Source organism: Podarcis raffonei, chromosome 10 (genome assembly GCF_027172205.1).
Source record: "Podarcis raffonei isolate rPodRaf1 chromosome 10, rPodRaf1.pri, whole genome shotgun sequence".
Classification (NCBI taxonomy): domain Eukaryota; kingdom Metazoa; phylum Chordata; class Lepidosauria; order Squamata; family Lacertidae; genus Podarcis; species Podarcis raffonei.
The window spans coordinates 64,761,030-64,777,934 of NC_070611.1; the positions used below are offsets into that span (position 1 = coordinate 64,761,030).

At 39.3% G+C, this 16,905-nt stretch overlaps 1 protein-coding gene across 21 annotated transcripts in view; it reads left to right on the forward strand.

Annotated features, from left to right (window-relative positions):
* Window positions 1-16,905, forward strand: part of C2CD5 (C2 calcium dependent domain containing 5) — a 92,541-nt gene that overhangs the window by 51,601 nt on the left and 24,035 nt on the right. For 14 of the 21 annotated variants that reach the window (XM_053405636.1, XM_053405639.1, XM_053405638.1 and 11 more), the window contains 7 exons: window positions 6,126-6,240; window positions 7,737-7,832; window positions 10,226-10,417; window positions 11,157-11,343; window positions 13,641-13,805; window positions 14,740-14,877; window positions 16,437-16,500. In XM_053405636.1, coding sequence (XP_053261611.1) covers window positions 6,126-6,240; window positions 7,737-7,832; window positions 10,226-10,417; window positions 11,157-11,343; window positions 13,641-13,805; window positions 14,740-14,877; window positions 16,437-16,500 — 957 coding nt within the window. Of the gene's footprint in view, window positions 1-2,600; window positions 2,631-6,125; window positions 6,241-7,736; window positions 7,926-10,225; window positions 10,418-11,156; window positions 11,344-13,640; window positions 13,806-14,739; window positions 14,878-16,436; window positions 16,501-16,905 lie in introns of all 21 variants that reach the window. The other 7 variants (XM_053405628.1, XM_053405630.1, XM_053405633.1 and 4 more) reach the window with 2 other exon arrangements.

The window sequence follows — 16,905 nt, forward strand, 5'->3', positions numbered from 1 at the left end:
AACTCTGTGAGCTACAGAATCCCACTTGTTAGCAGAAAGAAACAGGATGAGTCTAGGGATCTAGTCTAGGGATCCTTCAACAGTGTTTCTGCCTCTTTCTTTTGAGCATTTCTTTTTTTTTACCACTCTGACCTTTTTTAACCATTTTTGCAATTTTCATATATTTGCTTGTGTTTTTATTTTTTTTTTGCTTGCCTTGTTATCTTCCCCACCCTCCCTCTCTCTGTCTCATCTTCTCTGACCTGCTTTTCTGAACTTTGATTCAAACTTAATTATTTAGAAGGTTGAGCAATACTATCAGTAACTACATATGTTATATATGTTGAGACACGGTTCCAACACAAAAGAGTGATGACACTTGGATTTTTAGAGTAATTATCTTAATGTTTTCTTACCATGGATCATTGTATAACTTAGGAAAAGCTGTTTTTCCCCTTTTCCCTCTTTTAAATACCTTGTTTTTAGAAAGATATTTTCTCAGTTTCAATGCAGCAGTCATATTTTTCATTCAATATATAAAAATCCCCAAACCAAACTTAATTATAATCTCTTCCAATATCTTGCAAGCCCAGAATATTTTGTCCTTTTTCCTCAGTACCCCTTTAGGCATGCTTAAGTAACTATGAAATCTCAGTTTTATTACCAAAAAGCAGCTTCTCATGCTACTTTCTAAGAGTGCTTTTGGGATTACCACAAGTTTCAAAAACGGCTAGTCAAGCATTGCAGGGGGCTGCCATTGGCGAGAGAAAAGCATTGAAAAAACTCCAAGGAACTTGCTTCCCACTCCTCTGGACTGTTGCCTGGGTTCTCTACATACAGAATTTGAAGCTTGCAGTATAAGGTTAGATGAACATTTTCCCCATCAGACTCCATTTATTCCTAGAAAGGTATTTGAGTGAGCTATTCACTTTCCATTGTAGGAGTCTGGCCTGGTTTAGTTTTTGTCCTAAAAAGACCCTATCCACTTGAATAACTGATCCTCAGGCTCTGATGTCTGGATAGAGTCTAAAGTCTGCCCTTGACCGGAGAATAGGAAAGAAATGGAAACAGATGAATGCAGATGAATACAAGTGCACCTTGTAAATCTGTTTGCCTGCCTGTGATCCACTATTGCAGAAACTAATAGAAATTAATAGAATGCTAGGTTTAATTATATACTCCAAATTTCATTCTGGGAGATAAAAACCAGGAGTTACAGATATATGATTACTTCTACACTGTTTAGTAGCTGATGGACTGATCTCACTATGCCGGCAAATGCATTTTTGCTTTACCAACACAGTACCACAGAATGGCAGTGATGTAACACCAGTATTGTTAGAGATATTAACTATAAGCACGTACACCAGCGTAGGTGTTTAAGATGCAGATTAAATAGTTTAAAGAGTCATATCTTTAAATGGTGGACAAATATTTCTTCTGAAGCATCTAGCTTTTGGTTCCCACCTAGTCCTGACTTCTTCTCAGTGTGGTAAGGATTAAGCAGGTTGTTGTCTAGACCCAGGGTTGGACTAAACATTAGACAGAATAAAGCAGCCATCTTATGAGGTAGATGCTGATGAGCAGCAATTAGGTGCCAGAGGACACAGCTATGAGTTCCACGCTTCCTAAGCCGGCCAACTTCCCTCAGGTGTAATGGAGAATGCTATTCTGCCTCCAGTATTAAAGTAATATCCAGCTTCCATTCTGGTCAGCTTCTGTACATAGAGTGCCATCTTGTCCTTTGCCTCAGGCAGCAAAATGTCTTGGGTCAGCCCTGTCTGGAAGTAAACTACAGTCGTACCTTGGATCCCAAATGCCTTGCGAGTCGAATGTTTTGGCTCTTGAACGCCGCAAACCCGAAAGTGAGTGTTCTGGTTTGCAAACGTTCTTTGGAACCCAAACATCTGACGCGGCTTCCCGTTGGCTGCAGGAGCTTCCTGCAGCCAATTGGAAGCCGTGCCTTGGTTTCCAAACGTTTTGGAAGTCAAATGGACTTCTGGAACGGATTCCATTCGACTTCCAAGGTACGACTGTATCTTGATTCATTACTAGATATCCTTAAGCTCTTTAGAAGGCATGCCCATTTGAGTATTGACAAGCTTTATTCTCAAACTTTTACACTATGAACAAGGTCTACCTATTTTATCAAAATCATTCATTAGAGTCTTGGATAGTTAGGACTTTTGAGAAGGCCTACACGTTACATGAGAACTGGTGAACCCTCCAAGTGTTCCTGCATTACAATTCTTATTCTCCATGACCATCAGTGGTGGTTGAGGGGCTGTGGGGAGCTGGAGTTCAGAAACACCTAGGGGACTGCAGGTCTTACATGGTTAGCTGCTAGCCTTCCATTTTGTGGGAGGCCTTGAGCCAAGCCCCACCACCATCACCCAAGATTTCACTTGAGCTGCCAGTTTTTCAGCCTTAATTTATAGCAGTATGCTTTGTATTTTTAGTTTAGTCACTGCATGCTTTTTTAAAAAGGCAGGGCCAGCCACACTTAGAATAAATATGGCTGTATGATGATATGGTTGTCATTATGGAGTCAGTGAAACTCATAAATGCATTCATTTTATTTCTCTTTATGGTGACCTCTTCTGAAATTGTGTTATGGAAAGGGAGTCCCCAAAGCCCTCTCTCCTTTATAAGTAAGCTTTCACAGTACATAGTAAGTCATTTTTGTTTGTTTGTTTTTGTTTATTTGCTTGTGTGTGTGCTTGCTGCTGAATGCATTTCTTTCTTCTTAATTAGCAAGTCCTGCTCTTAAACACATTTTTCTTGAGAATTAAGATTGCTTTTGGATTTTTGGTTGTGTTGGGCTCCATAATAACTTCCACAAATATTTCTGCTGGTGCATGTGTAAGCCATTTGAAAAATAAATGAATTAAAGATTCTTGCTCTGAACACCCTGCTTGTGAGTAAGTTCTGTTTGCAATCATTGGAACCCACTTCCAAGTAAATCTGTTTTAAGACCAGGGTGCAAAAACAAGGTTTACCTTCAGTGCATCCTCACAAACGTGTCATTTATGGTTACAGTGTTAACAAAATTGTTCTTTAAAATGAATGTTATACCTTGAGTTTTTGATTCATTTAATAAATACCATTTTATTTACTAGCGTAAGACAACATCTTTCCCTTTTTGGTTGCAGCAGCAATAGGCTGTGTGTCTTATTTGATTATTTTTTGGTTGTCATATCATTATGAAAACACAGACTGGTAGCGAAAGAATGGCTTAACTGTAAACTATGCCATATTCCACATTGCTTTTGAAATAGTTTAAACCTCTTTCAATAGAAAAAAAGGTTGTATCAATTTGATATCATGGTTAGATATGCTCTAGGAAAGTTATTAAAAGAAAATACCTGGAAATTATCAAGCATGAGACCATTTGCAAGTAAAACAAAACAAAATAAAATGCATGCCTTTTTGAGACCTCTTTCCCAATAAAACACTATAATTGCCCATAAATCATTGGGGTTAGCAACACTTCACTATGTAAAGTGTGAAAACTGATTCCACCGTTTAAACTTAAAAAGTGCCATTAACACACATATGCATATGTTATAATTACATTATAACGGTGCAGTGATAATGAGTGGTGAACTCCTGGTAACAACAAATAGTTGTTTTGTGTTGTTTTTCATGTATACTGCTTAGGTTTTTAAAATAATAGTAATAATAATAATAATAATAATAATAATAATAATAGGTTTATAATTTCTTCTAAATTAATAACAGGGCAATCCTAACCATGTCTGCTCAGAAGTAAGTTCTATTGAATTCAATAGGTCTTACTCCCAGGTAAGTGAGGTTAGTATTGCAGACTTTGTAACCATAGTGCATGATAACTGAGCAGCCTGAGCAGAAAGCACCACTTTTCACAACTTGTAAGAGTAGGCCAGACAAATGATTTACCAGTTCTGAGACTGCCCCAAGCAAGCTAGCTACATATCTAGACTTAGAGCAGAGGTTGATGAACTTTAGAATTAGATCAGCCACAAGGGGATTTTTCAGGATACTCACACTACAGTGGCTTGTTGAGTTTCCAGACATAAGCAGTGAGTGTCCACCATATATTTAAGCACCATCAGCCACAGTTTAATCATGCATGTGGAACTGTATATGAAAACAATCTGGTCACAGGCATCTATGCCTCCTTTAATTTAATACAATACAGAATGGTCTCAAGCTTAAAATTCCGATCTGAGAGTACTACATAGTTAGCCTATGACTGAAAAGTGTCAAATCTTCTTGAAAGCCGAAATATGTTGCTGTTGACACTTCAGGATTTGTGGGCAAGGAACTTGGGGAGAATTTCTGGTTTGTTTGTTTTTTCAGTGAGCCACCCAGAGTCAGGTTTTTCGCACCAATCCCCTGGCTGTTTATTGTTGTATTTCATCCATAATCCTGTAAATCCTGTGTTGCTTGTTTCTTGACTACTGTCTGACTACTGCTCTCCAGTCCCCGCTTATATATACATATTTGTATCATAAGCATGATGTTTTGGAATTGCAACACAGCCAGAGTTTTATGCCATACTTTGTGCATTTGGATGGCATATACTGCCCCATTGGACATCTTTCTTTGCATGGCACTAATTTTTCACCAGTTATTACATTATCATATGTAATAATGAAATATTGTGTGTGAGTGTTATTAAACGTATCCCATAGGCCACACACAAGGGTAAGCTTGTCTCCAACACCTGTAGTTCAGCACTGAAACTTGTCCTCAGTTTGAGAACTTCATTCTTTCTTTTGAAGGAGGCCAGTGACATTGTGCCCTAGAAATCCCAGAAACACATTTTGCAGAGATGGTTCTATATATAGAGAAAAATGGGCATCTAAAGGTCATGACCTGTCTTGCCACCTACAGAAGTGAGGGTACTGGCTGCTTGCAGTTGGGGTCTCCGTGACCCCAAAAACCAGGTTATTTAGTTTTGCACAAAAATAGCTATGATACAAAAATGGTTTTGCTTTTTCACAAGAAAAGTTCTAATCGAGGGGTGGGGTTAAACAATTCAGGGTTATAAAGTGGCTTAGTAAACCTGTGGGGGTACTACTGACCCTTGATCCCATCTGTGATGTTGGTAGAAGCTGAGTTACTGGTTAGTCTGTTATGAAAATAGACAGAACATTTCATCCTCTATGCTTCTTTCTGGTGGACAGAAGAATTTCTGGGCTAAGCATCTCCAGCTATGGCCAACAACTAAAATTATAAGCAGCTTTGTGCAGGGTCATTTTGACCCTTGGCGCTGTGTGCATGTTCCCTCTCCCCTTGGCCATTCCAGATGGGGTAGAACTGACCTCAAAAGCTGTAAGGGTCAAAACACTGATTTCCCCTCTCCCACTGTTAAGAAAAAAAGGCCTAAACATGGCAATTTACACATTGTCATAGTTAAGGACCAGAAGTGAGGTCCTTATTTTGCCCTAATGGGCAAGAGGGTGGCTATTGGCTATGACCAGAGGCTGAGGGAGAAGGACTACTTGGAATATGGAGTTGTAGAAGACTGACACAAAAGTTTTCTGATTTTTGCTCTCAGGGTGTATTCGAAAAACAAAACACCATTGATAGAGAATTACATATAGCAATGGGGGCTTCTATACACGAACAACAAGCGTTAAGCTCCACATTTGGTATCCTGACTAGGGAGTTTTTGAAAGTGATGCCCAGAGAGGGAGGAAACCACAATGAGTGTGATCTCTTTAACATTGAGATTTGGTGACTACGGATGTCCTTACAGTGGGATTTGAGGTAGATCCTGGTTGCAGAGGCTACTGCTCTATTTTAGTCAAGAAATAAATACGCACATACAAGGTTAGATAGGAAATTAGTGTAGCTCATAGCCACAATGTTCCCCTGTGAAGGCAGTGTTGGACAAAGTAAATCCATAAAAATCTTGTGTTTTTCTAAGAATTAAAGAAGTCAAGTGAATCAACAAGGTTTCAGTTCATGAAATCAACACTACAAAGGAATAAGCAAGGTTACCTAATCAGTATAGAGATAGGCCGATAGGAAGCAAAAACAAAATTGTCAGGCGCTTGTGACAGCTTGAAAGCTAAATTATTCTTGATCTTTTGCCACAAAGTTTTACATGCTTGTGTTAGTGCAGAACAGTGACTGATTTTTGCTTTATCTTTCAGATGACCCAGAGACACGAGATGCATGGTGGGCCGAAATACGACAAGAAATAAAATCCCATGCAAAGGCACTGGGGTGTCATGCTGTGGTGGGCTACAGTGAATCAACTAGCATTTGGTAAATCACTTATATTTTTGTAATGCTTTTGAAATGAGTCCTGAATCACACAAGCAGCATGTGTGGAAGGAGAAGAAATTATTGCAGGAAGCAGTGTGTAGGCAAAGCTGAGATAGGCAGTAAGAATGCTTCAGACAATGGTGCAGAAAACAGGTAGAGAGGCAGGGACACCCTTCCTGGTGCATGCCAACGATGCACCACTGTGATGTGTTTCAGATGCCTATTAAAAACCTACTTGTTCAGGCATTTCCTGACTCTTGTTTTTTAGACTGCACTGCTCGGTATTTTGTTTCAGTATTCTGGTTCTGGATTCTTTTTAGTGATAATGTCTTTTTGTGTTGTTATTTTTAATCTAAACCTTGCAGTTTTACGTTTTTTACTTTGAAAATCACTTAGATTTTTGAAAAAATATTAATTGGTCTATAAATTAATGGAATAATTGAATTAATAAACATAGCAACAGCACTGTAGGAAGTTTCCATTACTCTAGTATTGGCTGCTGTTTCTTGTAGATGGAGCAGAACAATTAATTAGATCCTTGTATTTACAGGAGAACATAGTGCTCCCTAGGGACGCGGGTGGCGCTGTGGCCTAAACCACTGAGCCTCTTGGGCTTGCTGATCAGGGGGTTGGCGGTTTGAATCCCCACGACGGGGTGAGCTCCCGTTGCTCAGTCCCAGCTCCTGTCAACCTAGTAGTTTGAAAGCACGCCCAAAAAGTGCAAGTAGATATATAGGTACCGCTCCGGCGGGAAGGTAAACTGCATTTCCGTGTGCTGCTCTGGTTTCGGTGTTCCTTTGTGCCAGAAGTGGCTTAGTCCTGCTGGCCACATGACCCGGAAAAACTGTCTGCGGACAAACGCCGGTTCCCTCGGCCTATAAAGCAAGAAGAGTGCTGCAACCCAGAGTCATCTGCGACTGGACTTAACTGTCAGGGGTCCTTTACCTTTTTTTTATAGTGCACCCTTGCTTAGGCTTCACAACCTATGGGAGGATTTTATGTGTTCTCTTGTCCCCAGAACATTCTTTGATCAATGCTGCTTGGAAAGAAATGTCTTCTTTTTGAAGTATGATAACTGGGTGGCCAACTATCTCTAAACTTCACAGCAGTAAAAGTTCACTCATTCAACGTGTTTGGGAAAATATGCCAGCAACAGTTCTAGTGTATATTGGTAGAATAGAAGTGGGGAACCTTTTTGACCCAATGGCTCAGATCTTTATCTCCCCTACGGGCCAACTTGGATTGGGTGGGTGGGTGGGATAGACACCTGCCAATCATCTGTTGACGAGAAGAAAGTGCAGTCCTGCTGGCTCCAAGAGGGCTGCCTCACCTTTCCTGAATGCTGTAACTATATTCTTCAACTTGGGCTATACAGCTCCAAAAGGATTTGCTCTGAATTGGTTTCATAATTGTTGTTTTGACTTTTACTAAATAGGATGCCTAAAAATGCATATAATCAAAAATGTGGCTTTATCATTTTCTTTTCTTTTCTATAGTGAAGAGGTCTGTATTTTGTCTGCATCTGGCACGGCAGCTGTACTGAACCCTAGATTTCTCCAGGATGGCACCACGGAAGTCTGTTTGGAACAAAGGTTGTCATGGCAGCCTGGCTACTTTTCCATAGGGTCAGAGAAGGGAGAGGTTGATTTTTTTCCTCAAAACCAGGATAGTTCTTCTCTATTAGGGTAGGTTACCAGTGTTACAGTACAGGATGCGGAGCCAACCACTTTACTGATTTTTCACTAACAACAACAGAAGTTGTGGAGCTCTGCACCAAATCTCTAGCCTTATTGTTTTCAAATTTCTAACAGCCTCAGCAAGGTAACACATTTGACTACTAACCACATAATGCAAATCTTTTCTTCCTCTTTGCCACTCCTTCCTATTCTGCTTCTCATAGCACACTGCATACAAGTGACCCCCTGTGTCGTTTCACTGCATAAGCTTGATGATAAATGTATCGTGTGGCAATTTGCCTCTCTTGAAATATTGACGAAATCTTTTGAATGGGCATGGGTAAATTTAACTCTTTAAAAATGTCAACTAAAGTTCATGAAACGTTAGAGGTATTAAGCTTGAGAAAATCGGCTAGAGTTGATGATATTGAAGCACAACTCATTCTTCAACTTGGCACCATCTAGTGGTTTAGGACACAGGTGCTTTCCTCACTATCCACTAGGAAGCAGGCTGTATTGATAAAAAGTTTTTGCTTGAGGTTAGACTAGAAGGCAGCTCCCACTTCCTCCCAGAAGCCAGTACTTCCCCTGCCTCCCTGCAGGCCTATAAAATACTGTAATGCATACCTGTTGTTGCATCATTGCATCCTGGTTCATTCCCCCTCCCCCTTGTTTCCTCATCTTGCCTTGCAAATATTAGTGGATTAAACTTTTACTTAAATAAAGTACATCTTAACCCAGTTCATCATTAGGGATCAATAGCATTATGTCTGCACCTAACCATTTTCCCTCTGTGCCCTCATAAAATAGTGTATATTGTTATCCCTCCCCCGGTATATAAAAGAGTATCAGATAAATACAAAGATGGTAAGCACCACGTTTTGAATATAATATGTGTATATGCTGTTCTTTTCAGTGGGCTCTATTGCAAGAGATGTTCTTGTTGAATTTTATTTTAAAGCTGTTGTTTAAGCAATCCATCCTTTCCATTAGACCAGATGAGTTTGTTTCAGTGCTTCTGAAGGGAAGGTGTTTTACGTCTAACTTTTGCTGCTTGGGTTGTACCCAGTTGTTTTTATGATGAAGCTTTGATATGCAAATTGTGTTATCAGAATTCGAGTTTTTTTATGCCGAAAGCATCAAATTGGTCCACTTGCTCAGCTGAAAAATCCTATCAGTGCAAGGTACAGCGAAGATGTGTGGTAGTTTAAAAATAAAGAAGAGGGATAAGGTGTTATATGTGAAGATAACAATATAAACTACCATGTCCTGTGATTTCATTTGCTTATCCCCAAAACAAATATCCCACCTTTCTGTGAAATATTCAGTGCAGAATATTTTGAGATTTGCAAACAGTAGCTCTCCATGTTCAGATTACGCTGCAGCTGTCAGAAACACGAGACAATACATATGTTTAGGTGCTCCCTATTTCCCCAAGAGGTAAGAAGTAATGGGGTAGTATTATGGGTTTTCTTTGGATCAGGAAAACGACGTTAGGTGTTCTTGCCATAATGAGTTTTATTTACAAAGATACGGGCAGAGTATAGAACAAGCAAAACAGACTCCTAGAGGAGGCAGCACAACTGTTAATCCTGCATCAGACTCCCAAAGAGAACAATTGCACCCCAAGGTGCTTTGCCCTTTGCTGACTCACTGCTCTCATGCATTCTATCTCTGCTCAAATTCAAACTGCCAGAACCTGTTCTAGAGGTGCCCAAACTCTCTGAGTGTTATGTTCTAAAAACAAGAGCCCTCGGGGTACAGTCAGGTTTTTTTGTTAAGACAAAGGCAAAGCCATAGCCATATATTTGCTCATTCTAATCAAAACAGTCCATCTTATTACAGTACTGTGTTGCAATTGTCCCTCTGATTTATGCAACTTGGTTTTTTCGTTGTACTGAGCTTTTTTATTCTTGTTAAGACTGTAACTCTATAGAAGCTTGACTTTTAACATTGATAAAATCAAGTATTCTACCATTAGTTCCCATGTATTCCAGCCTTGCCTTGCATATACAAGCATACCTTAAAAAGCAAGGAGGGAGGAGAACAAACTTTCATACAGCATCCCTGCCTGATCTCTTGAAGGCAATTTTGACTCACTACAGGTGACAGGTGTGTGACTGTTTACCAGCTTAATCAGTTGCAAGGACCATAAAAAGAGAACAAAAGTTGACCACCACAATGTATGGGTTCTGTTAGTGCCTGCATGGGTCAGTTTTTTTAAAAAAACACACAGTAAAATCCAATATTTATATTTCACAAGATGGTGTCTGAATGGTAATATTAGATGTCTCACAATCATTTTTTAGGTTAGAGGAAACATCACCTCTGGGTTGTGGCTTTTGCCACATACCATACGATGAGCTCAACATGCCATTCCCTGCTCACCTCACTTACTGCTGCAACTGCAGGAAGCAAAAAGTCCCTGATGTTCTTTTCACAACAATAGATTTGCCTGTGGATGCACTGGTGGTTGGGAAAGGATGTCTCATTCAAGCCAGGTATCTTTCTTCCAGATTTGCTTTGCTCTCTGTTTTAAAGAGCAGGGTACAGTTGTCAATGTTAGTAGTGCTGGCTCCTTTAACAGCATCTGAAAGTTTCCTTTTACCAAGAGCAGGTCTACTCTGGAAAAGGGAAGGCAAAAAATGAATTTTAGTCTGGACGCTTTTTGTCGAGACAAGCAACTTGCTACTTCTGACACATCATTTTTTTCCTTACAGCTTAAGCACATTTTCTAGGAAGGAGGTACCATTTAACTTGGCGATACTCCCTTCTGGGTGGAACTTGCATTTCCCCCTTTTTTAATTTGCATATTTAGTAGATAATGCTGCACATAATTCTGTTGCTGGTAAGCTTTAAAACTCATCTGTCAGACTCTTATTTTTTTAATCTAGTCCTTTGTTTTTGTTCAGACCTTCTAGTTTATCTGTTAGACCTTTGCTAGCTTCAACCCATTTTACCTATAGCTTGGCATATCACTGATTGTGGTGGGGAGCCTCGGGAATCATGCTTTTATAGAATAGGGCATTTTATGGTGTTAAACCTCTTAGCCATTGCTAAGAGACTTTTCATGTAAGACCAGGCCTACCACTCTTGATAGTATTCAACTAGGTTTGCCTCATGGTAGATGCATTGAAATTAATGGAACTAGCTTAGTCATATACATTAATTTCAGTGGGACAGCTCCAACTAAAACATAGTTGAACATGACCCATTGTGTTTTACTGTCCATCCCAATAGGTTGTGTCGGCTGAAAAAGAAAGCACAAGCCGAAGCAAATGCAACTTCCATCAGTAATCTGCTGCCATTTATGGAATATGAAGTACACACTCAGCTGATGAATAAGCTAAAACTGAAAGGAATGAACGCTCTTTTTGGACTGAGGATTCAGATCACAGTAGGAGAAACAATGCTAATGGGTTTGGCAGTAAGTTTTTCTGTATTTATTTTGGGGTTCTTTTATTCCCTTTTCTGGAGAGCAGTTAAAATAAAATAAAACCCACATAATGAAAACAACACCTTTATTTAAATTAGAATATCCTCATAGCTGCTTACTCCTGGTCACTGGATGCCAGTACAAAGAGGATTTTTTTTTTACATTTCTTCTAGAAATTATAGAGGATCAGACTTTGACTGAGATAGTCAGGCAAAGTCTTATTGGTAGCCATTATGTTCTCTAGAAAGTGGCAATCTTCCACAATCAAGTAGGTAGGCTCTATAATCAAGCTGGCGCTATTTGGCAGTTAGGCACTTCCAAAATTATGGAGCACATGCATTCAGGCATAGTATTCTACACAAGGACATGCATTGTCCTATTTACACACATGTTATGAAGAAAGTAAAAATACATGTTATAAACAAAGTAAAAAAGAAACAAAGTATGGGCTATTTACATTTCGTGCAACCATACGTTTTTCTTTTCATTGCAATTAAATGAGAAAAGCATTTGCTGTGCCTTAATTGAAACTTGGTCAAGCTACCAGTAAAGCATACAGAAGTGACTCAGAAGGTATTTGGCCTACAGGCAGCCAGCTGGCCCTCCATGCTTTAAGAGAAGCGGGCTCCACAGTTGGTGAGCAGCCACCTGGAATGCCTCAATACTTTTCCATGATGGTAAATGCACAATTAAATGGACGATACAATCTAGTCTTAGTTGTGATGCTTTTCTGATTATGCGCCATTTAGTCTTTCTTCTAAACTGCCATGGAATCTGATTGAAGGGCAGTATAAAAAGTACCTATTATAAATAAATGACGACACCAAAAAGTGAAGGTAGTATTTAAGAGATGTATTTAGTTGATTAAATGTATTTCTGGGGATGAGGGAAGATTATAGATTTGGGAATAGCAGACTTCAATGGACTTAGTTTTCAAGGCTATAGAGAACCTGGAAAATAGCCATTGGCAGCTGGCAGAATCAGCAAGTGACACAAGTGTGGCTCTCTTCAACCAGAAATGAAGGTCATTACTTAAAGAGTCAGTCTGCATTTCCCACAGACTCCAGTCTCATGCTCAAAACTCTGTCCCCCCCAAAAAACACCTACCTTCCCTTTGCAGCATCTTTCCTGTATTTCAGCTCCTCCATCCATGTCAGTATATGTTAAATAGCATCAGCTGCACTCCAGAGAACTGTGTTCCTGTTGCTAAGTTCTGATGTCTGATACGGAAAGCAGTATGCCTCTGAATACCAGTTAATGAGAATCACATGTAGGAAGAGAGCCAAGGAGTGTGGTGGAGTCTCCTTCTTTGGAGGTCTTTAAGCAGAGGCTTGACAACCATATGTCAGGAGTGCTCTGATGGTGTTTCCTGCTTGGCAGGGGGTTGGACTCGATGGCCCTTGTGGTCTCTTCCAACTCTATGATTCTATGATTCTATGAGCTGTTGTCCTCAGATCCTGCTTGCAGGCCTCCCATAGACCTCTGATTAGCCATAGTGATAACAGGACTGGACTAAATGGGCTTTTTGGCCTGATCCAGGAGGCTCTTCAAGTTCTTAAATAATTGTTGGTAGAAACAGTCTTGCAGCCAGGAATGGATCATTTGTGGGCCTGGGAGTTGCGCTCCTAAGCCCCACTGTTGCTGCACATGCGTTCACACCCCTGCATCTTCCTACCCAGTCTCAAGCATTGCACTTGGTTTTGAACGCCTGAAGAAAGTGAATGTTAGGATGAGAACTTTGATCCAGCCGTTTATCTTCTCCATAGTTTTCTAATGAAAACAGAGACTTTGAGATTCAGCATTTAGGGATGTTCCTTGAAGGCTGCTGGCAGAATAGATCTCATTGTGGTTCAGGATGGGATGCATCCTGGTTAAGTTCTTAAGATGCTTTGTCTGCAGCTTCTATGTTATCTGTTGTATTTTGTATATAAAACACATAGACGATATAAGAGCTAGGGCACTCTAGACTCTTGCAAGATCCAGCTTATAGCAGTCTTTGTAAAATTGTAAGTATGAACAATGAAGGTGATATCTGTTACAGTGGATGAATTTTTGTGTTGCTAATCTTTTTAAAAACCTGAATGGATTACATGTTCTGTCAAATGGGTTTAGTGTGGAAAGCTTCCAGAAGTTATTCCAATAGTATAACATTACTAGAAAATTTGTGATTGTGAGATTCAAGTTTAAATAGTAGACATGTAACAAATAGTGTGAAATGCATGCTTATAAAGCATTTATTAAAAAAAGCATGAATATATATTGCATTTTTTTTGTCTTATTCTTTAAAGTCTGCCACGGGTGTATACCTGACTGCTTTACCATCTCCTGGTGGGATTCAAATTGCTGGGAAGACGCCGAATGACGCCACTTACGAACAACATATATCGCACATGCAGAAGAAGATAAATGATACAATAGCCAAAAATAAGGAGCTTTATGAGATTAACCCTCCAGTAAGCAAGGTTATGGAACCGTTCAAACAATTCTGAGTCATACACAGTTCATACCTAATCTATATCCTGTTAGCTAATGCAGAATGGATCATGCACATGAGCAAAGAAACTTACTTAGAAGGTAGCCATGTGCACAAGTGGGGGAGTCTGTAATTTTTTTTGGGGGGGGAGGTTTCTTTTTATTATTATAATGCATATATACAAAGAGGTTTGCAAGAACAACTGAACCTTTCCTCCCCACACCTCTTCACCCCCTGATGTATCTCAAGCCTAAATCGGTGGCTTCTGTAAAGGAGGAAGGCCAAAAGACCGAAGAACCCAGCTACACCATGTAGGTCTAGTCTTGGTTTCCTCATTTCCTGCCTTGGCTTACCCTCAGGAACCCGCAGTGTGCTCAGTTCTGTACATAACTTTTTAAACTGCAGAGCCCCAATGTCCCTTCATTTCATAGAGAAAGCATAAGTTGTAGGTGGATTCTTTAGTCTAAGAAGATGCTGATGCTGCATCCATTAGGTTCTCAGTTGGGTACTTCGGACAGGAACAGTTAAACAGCCAAACACTTTATTGCTTCCTCAGCTCTTGAACTGCAGTATTTCTGCTTTAGGGGATGCTGCCTCTGTGCTTTTTTTTTAGACTGCAGAAATCATGCACCCCTTCATCCACTGCCAAGCAAGGAAGGGAGGAAGCACCAGCAATCGAAAGGTGCACTTTGAAGAAGTTCTGCGTTGCATGAATTTGGACCTGATCCGTGCTATTCAACACTTCTTCAGATTGTACCTTTCAAGGTGTTGAATTTGGCCCTGATGATAAGGGGCAGTGCCTGTACTTTTTGCCTTTGTTTTGGAGGAAGAGTATAGTGGCATGACATTTAAAATAAGCGAGATTTAATAAAATAAGGGATGCATACATGTTTTCATACCATTGTTCTGCTTAGGAGGCACCTGAAGAAATTATAGGTTCGCCCATTCCAGAACCAAGGCGTACTAGGGTGCTAAGATCACAGTCTGAAAGTTCTGATGAAATTACAGAATTGGACCTGTCCCATGGAAAAAAAGATGCTTTCGTCTTGGAGGTATGTTCTGTAAAGTTTAGACTTCTACATGCCTTCTGAAGAACTTAAAGGGTATAAAAATATCAAAGTTGCTAATTAAAGAATACTTTCTTGTTAAACACTAACACATCTATTGTGGTGCAAGCTACTGTGAACTAGATTCTACTTCATGAAGTATAATCCTTGGGGAGGGTTGGGGGTGTCCACTGTCATAAAGTATACGATTGTTTGCCTTACACGCCTGATTTTCTATAATAAAAAGTTGCAGGAATTCAAAAATTTTCATGGTAACATAACAGCCCTAGGAGAGGTAACTCTAAAATTCTTAGTGACAAACTTACAGTTTAACTATCCAAATTATCAGATATGCTCTATCAGCCAAAATAGACTAGAAAGGGGTTAGTGGCCTACAACAAATATTTTTTAGCTCCTGTTTGATCAATGAAGACCTAAGTGTACAAGTTGTTTGTTATTCTCAGCATTCATTGAGTTCTTCTGTTTTTTCATTTCTAGATAAGATTGCTTTGATAATTATTAACCAAAGTATTGCTTTATTTGTGACATTGAAGGAATATAGCTGTTCAGAATTTTGTATTTTGGTTGGTTGGTGAAATTGTTGCATCTGCTTTCTGACCAAGGTCAGAGATTCAGCTTAGGAACTTAGTAGCTAAGGGAAAAATTGAAAAAAATATTTAAGGGACCTAACAGGTTTCGGGAAATGAAAACTGAAAGAGCAGTCATCTACTGTCTGGTGGTCCAAAAAGTTGGGAGGGGATGCCTTTTCCTCTCTTATTTGTATTTTGCTTTTATGGAAAGCTAGTCAAAACTATTTTTAAAAAAACAAATGTTTTTCTAGAACATCTTTAAAAACTCTGAATTCCTTACCTCACACAAAAATCTTAAGTAAAAACTAAGTTTGTTTTGGGTTTGTGTCTTTGCCTTCTTATTCACCCCTTACCTAACTGCCTTACCACTCTGTCCAATGTGGTGATTTGGCTGCACCAGTTAAGAAATGTTGGAGAGAGATATGGGAGGTGTTTAGTGGAGGCAGCCAGGGGAAAATGGTATCCATATGGTGACAGTGGTAAAATTGAAGAAGGGGCTGGTTTAGCAGGTTTGTTTGCTTGCATCGCTTCCCTCTCACAGCCCAATCTATGGCTTGTGCCACTACAGATCAGGAAATGAATATTTTATAAAGTTGGCACAGCTATTCTTTATGAAATAAATACATCTTTTTTTAAAAAAAAATATGGACAGTTGTTTTATAATCATGAGCATTTAAAAATAGTCCCAAATCAATTGAATTGTCTTGAAGAGCGAAAAACCAGTTGAAATGATTTTGGCTGTGTTCATAAACACACTTTCTCTTGAGCATGTTATATTTAAATTCCAGCTCAATTTGTCCAGGGGCAACCTTAGTCGTGATGGTGATTTTAAGCCTAACTGAAGTTACCAAACATGTTTTTAGGAGCGAAAAAGCCTTGGCTATATGTATATGTATGTCATACAGTATATGCTGTATTAATTTTGATAAATTCAATTTCAGAGTGCAACATAATTTATATACTGTCTTTTTTCAGATTGATGATACAGATGCAATGGAAGATGTTCACTCTTTATTAACAGATGTCCCTCCACCTTCAGGTATGGTAAACACTGGTTTCTAATTTTGTTGACTTTAGGCAATTCTCTCTGACAATAAACTGCCGATTGTCTTCATTTGATGAAGAACCATGTAATCAGGTATATTGGACATGTTCCATCCAAAGGTGGGGAAACCTTTACTTTTAGATTGAACTGTTACTTGCATAAAGTGACCTGAAACTGTGTGAGGCATTTAGTGCTATATATCTTAATCACTTTTGTTAGCCTGGACTTTAGATCAATAATATAATGCCCTCTGAAGAGGATATTATCTCAGTAAGATTTACAGTGAATTTATAATGTAGGTCAGAATTACTACCCCCCATATTAGAGAAGTTTCTGAGGTTGAAAGATGATGGCTGCTTTAATATATATACTGTCAACCCACAGATAGAAAACCAGATT